Source organism: Malus domestica, chromosome 10, assembly GCF_042453785.1.
Source record: "Malus domestica chromosome 10, GDT2T_hap1".
In the NCBI taxonomy this organism is placed as follows: domain Eukaryota; kingdom Viridiplantae; phylum Streptophyta; class Magnoliopsida; order Rosales; family Rosaceae; genus Malus; species Malus domestica.
Window position 1 is genome coordinate 18,762 of NC_091670.1, and position 10,850 is coordinate 29,611.

The 10,850-nt window shown below is 37.1% G+C and overlaps 2 protein-coding genes across 2 annotated transcripts; both read right to left on the reverse strand.

The window, feature by feature from the left end:
* Window positions 1–4,567: 4,567 nt before the first annotated feature.
* Window positions 4,568–6,691, reverse strand: LOC114822984 (uncharacterized). The gene is made up of 7 exons (XM_070806510.1): window positions 6,402–6,691; window positions 6,072–6,287; window positions 5,881–5,973; window positions 5,692–5,799; window positions 5,355–5,606; window positions 4,817–5,049; window positions 4,568–4,639 (listed from the first exon to the last, which is right to left on the reverse strand). The coding sequence occupies exons 1-6, from the start codon at window positions 6,687–6,689 to the stop codon at window positions 4,972–4,974; spliced, it is 1,035 nt and encodes a 344-aa protein (XP_070662611.1). The 5' UTR covers window positions 6,690–6,691; the 3' UTR covers window positions 4,568–4,639; window positions 4,817–4,971.
* Window positions 6,692–7,662: 971 nt separating this feature from the next.
* LOC114822985 (berberine bridge enzyme-like D-2) lies at window positions 7,663–10,176 on the reverse strand. Its single transcript, XM_029098235.2, has one exon. It carries the CDS (start codon window positions 9,640–9,642, stop codon window positions 7,921–7,923), a length of 1,722 nt encoding a protein of 573 aa, XP_028954068.1. The 5' UTR covers window positions 9,643–10,176; the 3' UTR covers window positions 7,663–7,920.
* Window positions 10,177–10,850: the final 674 nt, after the last annotated feature.

Below are 10,850 nucleotides of genomic sequence, written 5' to 3' on the forward strand. Positions count from 1 at the left end.
GTGCTAGAAATTGAAGAAGACAAAGAGATGTCAAGTAAATACGTTGAACGGCAGTCGAAGATTTAGAGAAGACGAAATTGCAGAAATCAGAGTTTCGTAAGGCTTGGATCGAAGCTTTAGCTGCGAGCTTCAATGGCGATCGATACCATGTTAATGTATATACTATGAAGTTGTAAGAACAATGTTGCAGAGAGAGAGAGATGAAAGCTTAAGCTATGTCTTTGTATTGATTACTTAGTGAAGAAGTTATTACATGAATGAAGTACTTATACAATTCACTAGCTTCTAACAAACTAATTGCCTAATACCTATCTAAGATTTAGACAAGTGTCAACATCTAAAGTGTACAATCACTAATACTATATCTCTATTACCAATCACTCTGCATGCCAAATCCTTTAGCCGTTTGAAATCCTCTAATATAGGACAAAGCCTATATCTAGGCTTTTCTTTTAAAAATAATGGGGAACCTATATCACATCAATCTTCGCTTTGCACTATGATCCTATCCTTTACGCCATCATCACCTGCTTTCTTCAGGCTGGACTCTAAAATCCTCCACGTGCATGAAATACTGGAAGATATTCTCCCAATACACTCAAAACTCTTCAATACGAGGATCCCGAACAGACCCAAGAGGAAGAAAAGTCCTTGATTTCAATCTACACTCTTCAAGCTCATTTTAATATTTTCACAAGACAATTACTACAATAATCCAATAGTAATATCTACAAAAATATGAGAAACAAACCGATAATGCCTAATCGGGTACAAACTTGACATTTTTACATTCCAACCATTTCCATTTTCATGGATTTTCATTGAGTGGCCTTCATCAATAAGTAGAATTTGTTCTTCTTGGGTGGTGGGAGAAAGAGTTTGTTTTATGAAGGGAATTTTACACATTTGATTTATTAACTTTTGCATAGTTTTCTCCAAAGTTGTGTAGCTCTCCTCCATCGTTTCTAAACACTTGGTCGCCTCTTCACCATATTTGGTGCTTGCCACATGGAGTTTGGACAACTTCTCCGCTAACTTGCCCATATCCTCATTGTAGAGCTCTTCGTCCGGATGACCATTAGTTGGGATCTCATATTTTTGCTCTATGTACTCATTGGCAACACTTTGATACTCAAAGCCATTTGTTAGCCTATCATAGTTTCTATGAATGTGTTTGTTATCAAAATAAAAACTTTCACCGTAGCCATAAGTAGGGCCGTCTTTGAGACTTCGGGGGCCCTATGCGAAATTCATAAAAGGGGCCCTTCTTATAAGACATCTTAAAAAAAATTGAATAATGTATTGATGCTAAAAAGCAATATCGAAATAAACTTTAAAACTCACTAACCATCTATTTCTAAATATTATTAAATGTAAAGAAAGTTACAAAGTAACCATAGTACTAATAACTAACAATAAGTTCAATCTAAAGAAACCAAATAAACAAAACTTAAAAAAGTCTGGCACTGAAGTTTCACTTAAAGCTCTTCGTGCATTCTTTGCTGCAAAATCATCAGTTAAACCTTCATAGTCAATTTTTTCTTAAAAATCACTTTCAATCAATATCAAAGCAAGTCCATTTAACATTTCCTGCAACATAGTTGACCGCAAGTACGATTTTAATAACTTTAACTTTGAGAAACTCATTTCCACAGATGCAACGGTAATAGACTGAGTCAATTGTTCAACTTTTCTTTTTCTTTGATACTTCAAGTAGCCAGATGGATATTTTCTAGTAGGTGTCATCTTTTATATCTCAAATAAAATCACAATAAAATTATAGTAAGTATGAACAATAAAACCTGATAGTCCGCAATACGTGTGCGTCTAGTGGTTTTTTGTGACTGCTCTCCTCTTGATTTTGCCTTGAAAAGTACAAAAGAAAAAAATTATTATAAATGAGAAAGACCCAAATCTTCAAATTCCAAGTCAATATACTTAAATTAGTAAATATCTTATTTTAATTGAAGTCTACATCATTCTAATCAGTAGAATTGTCTTCATGATTCGGAAGTTTCTCTTAGATTTCAAGAACTTATAAATTAGGGTTTAATAATTTGTGGGAAAAAAAAACAATTGGAAGAGAGAAGTAAAGTGAACTAGACACTGGCGAGAGATTCTGACGTCTGGAACTGTTGTGTGAAAGAAGAAAAATGGGGAGCAGCGATGGGATTTGGCATGAGAGAAGAAAAATAGGAAGCAACGGCATAGTGATGGGAATCGGTCATATATTATTAAAAATTTACTTTTGGGGGCAGGCTTTCCGCCCCATCAGATATATATATATATATATATATATATATATATATTGATTTGATTAATATTTTATATATTATTATATTCAATAAAAAACTATTTTTGGGGGCCCTGTGCAATGGAACCTACCACACCCCTTAAAAGTGTCCCACCGAGCATGCCAATTTGTTCACCCCCTAAATTCGTCATGGGCCTCGTGGGTAGACAGGGAATTTACTTGAACAGGAAATTGGTGATTGCAAGCGTGTCACTACTAATTACCACTAGTAGATGGGATTTGAATGATTGAGATTGTGTCATTGAGTGGGAGTGGCTCAAATCAAGGTTCTTTCTTTTCCTTAATGATAAGAACTTTACTTATGTGGAGAAATATAACAGTATGTAATGGCAAGTTTGCTGGGAGTGTATATGATAGAGGAAAGTAAAGAGAGTAAGTGTGACTGGACTAGAAATATAAATACTGTAAGTGAAATAAGTAAATACAATGGCAATAGAAATGCAAATGAGAGTATAAGGAAATCGACACTATTAGGAAAAATAGCACAACAGGGTATTGAATTGAGTTGAATTGTTTGATTGATTGGTTGAGTCTACTTAATCCTTTTGCCTCTGCTTCTTTATATAGAGAATTGAGAGAAGTTGCGTCGCCGACTTCACGTTATGGAGATGAATTCCACCGTCCAAATCCACTTGCAATGAGAAAGCATGCAATTTTGTTGATTAAACAAAGGACTTGGCACAACTCCACCGCCCAAATGAAAAGGAAACAAATTATTTTGATGCCAAACCTTCCAACTTATGCAGCCAAATATCTTGCAAGTTAGCCTAATTGCATAAAAACCCCCCACAAAATGCCAAAATTTGACTTTGACCCAAATAAGTGAATTTGTGTCACTAGAAGAAAAAAGTTCATCTATCACGGTGAATGCCCGTGATAAATTGCAATCCACCACGGACACTGTGCCCGTTAGTATTCTGGATGTGATAAAAAGTCTAATTTTCGACCACGGGCTATGCCCGTTGTCAACTGCAATATGACCACGGATTGTACCCGTGGTAGATTGAGATCTAACACCACGTGCTATGACCGTTGTCGATTACTCATTAACCACAGCTAATGCCCGTGATAAATGGCAATCCACCACGGACACTATGCCCTTTAGTATTCTGGATGTGATTAAAAGTTTAATTTCTACCACGGGCTATGCCCGTTGTCAACTGCAATATAACCACGGATTGTACCCGTGGTAGATTGAGATCTAACATCACGTGCTATGACCGTTGTCGATTACTAATTAACCACAGCTAATGCCCGTTATAAATTATTTTCCAAAATTAAAAAAAAAATCATTTAACAAATATATATATATATATGTATTTATATATTTTAGTATAGAATAACCAACAAAATTGCAGATTTACTACAATATAATAAGCACATAAAAAATACTTGATAATATTATAACATAATTTAAAAATACTTGAGTTTCCAAATGAATACATAAACGGAAGTCATAAAGTATTATCCATGTAGTGCCTAATGAATACATAAACGAAAGTCATAAAGTACTATCTATGTAGTGTCAAAGTACCATTTTCTAGTCTAAGTACGAACTAAAATTACTCTCCAACTTGGACGTACTTTGATGGCCAGGCAATTGTACTAGACACAACATCCTCCAGGACACGAAATTCACTTGTAGGGCGGTACAAAGATATATTCTCCACTTTGACAACAGTTACCCAAACTTTCCAGCAATCAGGACCAAGCACCATGTGATGAACTTTCGCCTCAGGATTTGTTGATTCTATTTCTCCAGTTGCAACAACTTGTCCATTTCCGAGCCAATTTAGTAACTTGCATGAAGACCCTCGTAAAATACCAACGGGTTGTAACTAGCATAAAGAAATCAAATAAGAACATCAATTTTAAATGATTAAGTTATCAAACTATTTAACAATTATTATCAAGCATGTGTTTACTACCTGAGAAGTGGCTTTAGAACCTTCTTTTCTCTTAATGTTGTCTCTTTTTATGTTTGGACTACTTCTCTGTGACAACCAAACATGGAAGACACAAAATTCGATCAGTTTATATCAAAATCTCATAAGTTTCATAAGCTAACTATTTAGTACTTGTTCTCGTATACCTGGGAACTAGCTTTGGAAGCTTGTCTAGAAGCATCGTCAGCTTCTTGTGCACTTCTTCTATCACATTGTATCTAATAACAAAACAAAAACAATCTAATTATCAACATCTGCTATGTCTTATTATATTTCCACTGTGCTATACTTGGGATCATATATGTACCTGAGAACTAGCTTTTGAAGTGTGTCTAGAACCATCGTTAGCCTCTGGTGCACTTTTCTTATTACATTGTAACTGATAAAAAGATAAATGCAAATAATCAAAATCAAAAGAAACAACTGATAACAAGATAGATGCAAAGAAACTATTAGCTGCATAGACGAACTAAGCCTGAAACTGAACATGTTCACTATTTTCTTTCTATCTAATGATGAAGACATCGAGACAAGTTAAACAAAATCAGTTTCATACCTGGGGAGATGATCTGGAAACCTGGTAACTGGAATTGGGAACCTGTTTTACACCATTCTTAGTTCTTTGGAGATCTATACAGCCTTCCTGCGACTAGTGAATACGCAAGAAATAGAAGTTGATCAATTTCAGATTCAACAAAATACCAATATTTACTAATGACACATTTTTACCTGAGGCCTATTTGTGGAGACTTGAATTGCATCATTGGTATTAGTTTCTTTACCATTTCCCTGCAGCGATATGATTAAAAGTTAGAATATATTTTTTAGACCGTTATTGTTTTATTTGTACTCACTAAAAAACCAATCCAATGAGTCTTTTGTAACAAACATCTCCCTTTCCGATAAAAGATGTGGTTGCTAGGGTAAAGTTGGATGTATCAAGTATTGCTGACAAATATTCATCCAGTGTTGGTGGGTATTTACGGTGGAACCATTAGCTTCCCTCAAGTAAGCTCTAACTATATATACAAATTAATCATGCCGTAAATCTTTTATCATTTTATAAATACATACAAAGTTGCATATATAATTACCTCATTTTGTTGTTTAGCCAACACAAGATCAAACACTTCCCGCAATTTTCCTTCGACATTTTGTAATCGGTCTCTAAGCTCTCGATTACTCATGCTGGCATATGTTTGGGCATCATATCTAGAAGGTGTAACCCCATAACCACCTCCACGAAGTCGATCTCGATGTTCAGGTCCAAGTGCTTGTGATAAGGCATCATCTTTTATAGAACCATTGTCTGTTGTTGGCATTTCATTAGCCAACTTAATGTCATCCTATACATTTAAAAATCATTTACAAGATTAAAAGAAAAATGAACAAAAAATAACACAAGGATAATTTCAAACTGAAGCTTCGTACCATTTTCTTTGACACTATCTCATTTACAGGTTGACCATTTTTTCTTGTACGAGCAGCTATCCAAAGACTGACTCTATTTAAATCCTCCTCAGGTGTACCTTTGTTTCTCTATTAATTAATCCATAATTTAAACTTCGTATAAGTGTGTTGTCACTGAAATGAAATTAAAATATATACAAAGGTTCATACCAGCTCGTCCTCCAAGCGTGCATATCCTTTACGACTCATCACATGAGGGAGAGTATGGAATGATTTCAACTTTTTGAACTTCTCACTAATTGCCTAACAAAGAAAAATAGATAACAAGGAACTTCATTTAACCAACATCCATGCATAGAAAACCTAATCATTAATTTAAAATTTAATACAAACAAGCTTACATCAAACTCAGGAGAGCATCGATGTTTAACAAATTTGTCCCAATCAGCTTGTTTCTCAACATTAGCAGGCTTCAAGAGTTGCATTTGTTCCATTGCATCAGGACCATCATCAAGGGATCTTATTTGTTTTGTCAACGTGGCTTTGTATGTACGCCAACACCCAGACATTTGTGTTAATAATATCTTCTTACGACAGGGTGCCAAATCGTATTTTTGCTGCATTAACCATGAATCTTTATTAACATCAAAAAGATAATTGATTTTTTATATGTATTATAGAAGAACAAACTAGTTAGGAAATGAGAGCACAGCTTCGGTTATAACTTTTACCTTCACAGCAGCCCATAATTTATCTTTCAAAATTGTAGGAACCTCATCCCAACTTGCGTAAGTTACTGGTATTAGTTGTCTTGCAAGGATCCCTGCCGACGAACTCAAACTCGCTGATCCAGCACCAAAATGTTGTCCTTTGTCATTGAATTGAACACCAATTTGTTTGGCCTTTGACAGAGCATTATAATCCAACATTGTTGGACCTCTTCCCTTTCTCTTTTTTGCTTCATTCACATCATCACTTGAGTGCATCTCGTCACCGTCTGGCAAACCATCAAAATCCATAGACACCTAAAAATTTAAACCAAATTTACAGAGAGAGATCAGTGAATAATCTTTGCGTCCTAGTAAAAAAGAACGATGTGAAGAGAAGGATTGAAGGGATAGCCAAATATTAACTGCAAGCGACTGGTGGTGGGAACTTTGCACGGCAGTTTGTTGGCATCGTGGGTTTTTAATTAAGTTTTCTTTCCAATAAAAAAAATATTAACTATTATTATGTTAATTGTTTTACAATTATATTATCATTGGGACTCTCTTATAGCCATAAAATTAAAAGTTTATTGGGACTCTGATACTAGGGGTGGGCACGGGTTGCAACTCTCTTATATACATCATTTTTATAATAAAAAAAAGGCTCCAGCCGCTGCACTGCAATGCACAACAGCACTGCAGCAGCACATACACTCACAGGAGCTGTCTTCAAGAATTGAGGATGCACTGCAGTGCACTGCAGCAGCACATATTAGGGGAGTATTGAAGCACAGATTGTGCCCAGCAGCACATATTAATATTATTATCCAAATCCAAATTCCAAATCCAAAATAACATCCAAATTCCAATTCCAAAATAACATCCAAATCCAAAAATCCAGGGGAAAATGGTCCACCCACTGGTCATCCACAGTACCCTTCCCGTTTGAGTTTTAGTATATATGATATCCTCCAAAATATTTATAAAAAAAAAAAAAAAAAACATCCACCACGGGCCGATGGCGTGGTGAATTTTGAAAAGGCGGTGTGGTTGTTTGAAGTAACCACAACGAGCATATCGTGTGGTGGTTTTGATATTACATCACGAAATTAAAAATCGTTGTAGATTATTCACTTTTAACAACGGGCCAAAATCTGACCATGGTGAATTAATATTATCTACCACGAGCTACATTTAACCGTGGTAATTAAATAGTTCTACCACGAGCTGTTGATGCCCGTGATGGAATTGATGTGGTAAATATGCTGTTATGTACTAGTGTGTCAAATTTTAGTACAAACAGACTATCACAAAAGTATGTTATAGACCAATGATGGAAATATCCTGTATATTGATTCATCTACTGCAGCTGCATGCTAGCTAATACACTATACATATACATATATATATATATGTATGTATATGTATATGTATAGTAGTACTAGCATATCAGCATGTACACACAAATTGCACTATGCAGACATAACATATCTACCACGCACAACGTACGTACCACTCAGCTGCGTTGCATGCGTACGTGCGCCTAATGATCGAGCACCACTAAAGACGAAGACGACGACATCGGAGGAATCCCTTGCTGATTCCTGAAAACGTTGGTTGGATCAATAAGTGTTTTTGCTCTCACCAATCTGTCGTAGTTATTTAGGAAGTACTTTTCACCCCAATTCCTGGCAATTTCCACAGCGTCAGATTCATCATCCTTAACCAAATTATTATTTAAAGGAAACTGCTGCCGCATCATCACTCCGAGGTCGAGGTCAACATAGTTGATATAAGCAGCCCTAGGACCCCACGAAACATACTCTGTCATTGCATTGTGGAATCTTCTTATCCATTCTATGTAGTCATTTATTTTGTGGTTATCTTCTTCTTTCCATTCCACCAGGTACTGAATTGTAAAGAGGTTACCTTTTCTGTGAGGAAATGCAATGGCTTCGCTGCTTATATCATGCATAACCCCACCATAAGGATCTAAAATCACGTACCCTTTCGGCTCCTCCTCAAGTATTTCCAGGGCTGCCCTTATCCCTCTGTAAGAAATTGGGGTCCTAACGTAATCCGATTTCGCTTTGAAAAATCCCTTGCCTTGCAGATATCGATTTCTCAAGTCGGACACCGAGCTTCCCTTACTTAGGCCGGAGAAGAACACGATGGACTCGATCCAACTCATTTCTGCGCAATCTTCTTCTGCAACACCCAAGTCAGGAAAAACTTTGTTTAGGATGGACATGGCGCTGCTTCTTGGACCCAGATAAAACCCCTTGAACGTAGCTGATATATTAGTACTACTAGTAGCAGTAACAGTAGTAGTCTTGACCTCTGGCAACCCAGCGCCGACAAAGCACGAAATGTAGAAATCGTCTTCCAAGTAAGGTGCGATGTGTTGCCACTTGTCTACCAGCCTTGCTACATTATGATTAAAGATTTCGTTGCCTCCTCCTCCTGCAGCAGCAGAAGCAGCTCTAGACACTACGAAAGCAGTTACGACTTGTGGCACATTCAACAACTGGATTTTCCAAGCATAGACAATCCCGAAAACACCCCCACCACCTCCTCTAATTGCCCAAAACACGTCCTCTCCCATGCCTTGTCGGTCTAACAGTTGTCCGTTTGCATCAACAAGTAGTGCATCCACCACGTTATCGGCTGCAAGTCCGTATTTCCTCGACATGAGGCCGAATCCACCACCAGCAATATGGCCTCCAGCGCCTACAGTTGGGCATGACCCGGCTGAGAACCCATGAAGATTGCTTGCTTGGGCAATCGCATGGTATGTCTCACCAAGCGTTGCACCTCCTTCCACCCATGCAGTTTCCGTTTCCAAATCCACCGACACACCGTTCAAGTTCATCATGTCGATGATCACAAACAGAGCTCCATCTACAGCAACGGATGATGTCCCTTCGTAGCTGTGTCCACCACTCCTTACTCTGATTTCCAACAACCCTTGTCTAGAGCATGACACAGAGTTTACTAGCTGCTCAACGCTCTCGGGAAGTATGATGGCTACTGGCTTAGGAAGGGCAGGATCAGCGAAACGAAGATTTTGGATGGAAAAGTTGAGCAGCTTGTAGTAAGCTGCAGACTCATTTTCCGTGTTAGGGAATGTGGTAAAGTTGTTGATGTCATGAAGCGTCAAACAAAAAGTGATTTGGTCCGCAGGAAATTCAGCTAAACAAGGAACGAGAAGGCACATAATAAACAAGAGAGGGGATTGAATCGTGTATCGGTTTCTTTCTGCCATGTTTAGTTGCTACCTAGATCGGTTCCTTATTCAATTTTTGAAGCTGTATATATGCATATGGATCCAAAAGAAACAAAAGAGGTGGATTTTAAATTTTAATGAAGAAGAAAAAAAAATATGAGAATAATTACGTGATACATTCAGGACAAACAGACGAAGAGATCAATGTAAGGGTGACATGCATGCGGCCGGCAATTGAATAAAAATTTGGAAGTTGAACCAAGTAAAATACTTGCTTAATTACCATATTCTTTTTAGAGACTGATTTTCACACAATTTTTAGCCACTCACACACATTCCTCTGTATTCTTGAGTTGACCAATTAAATAAATCAAACGGCGACATGCAAAATTAAACAAAAGAATGCACAAGAAAAAAAAAATTGTGTTTATCATTTGCCTATTCACAGTGCCATACTGGAAAGGGACAAACCTGAACTAGTTTGTATGATTAAATACTGATTAAACTAGTTAGGTGGGGGAGAGGGGGGGGGAGAGAGAGAGAGAGAGAGAATCACATATTTTTAGCACAAAAGTATGAAAGGTTAAAAAATGTCCTAAAATATGCATGCGACAACATGCCGGCCAACCAAAGGGTCCAAAGCCTGCCCAATTCCTACGTCGCCTCCTGTGTTTTTATCTGAGAGATGTGCATTGCATGTACATGTATATATGTATCCATACCTACATGGTTACATACACATCTCTAAAGTTCTCTTGTCGTAATTCTGTCCTAGGCTCCTATCTCATCTTAAACGCACATACGCGTGTGCTCGCGCGCGCACAAACACAGCTTCAAGAAAGACTAGTAATGCTGGTGATGAACAATACAGACCAATGTTTGTGATGAGACAATGAATAACACAAGCGCATATGTTACGTGTGATAATGTTGGAGACTAAAACAGTAGGATAAAGTGCACCACAAATTCAAATTCAGGATTTCAGAATAAAATAAAATGAAAATTATGAAAATATATACGAAACTAGCCAAGTTAACCAGTCTCATCTTGAGCGCTTGCAAAAGAGCACATATACATCTGCAAAAGGCTCTTCTGGCCACTTCTTTTCTTTTTCCAGTTAGAAAACCCTTCTGGCCTTAACGAAAAAGCAATGCAAAGGGTTTCCGCAAATTTGATTTTTGAACTTTGACTAAGAAAATGACAACTCTAAGTGTTATGTTCCTAGCTAACAATAATAGACAGAAAGC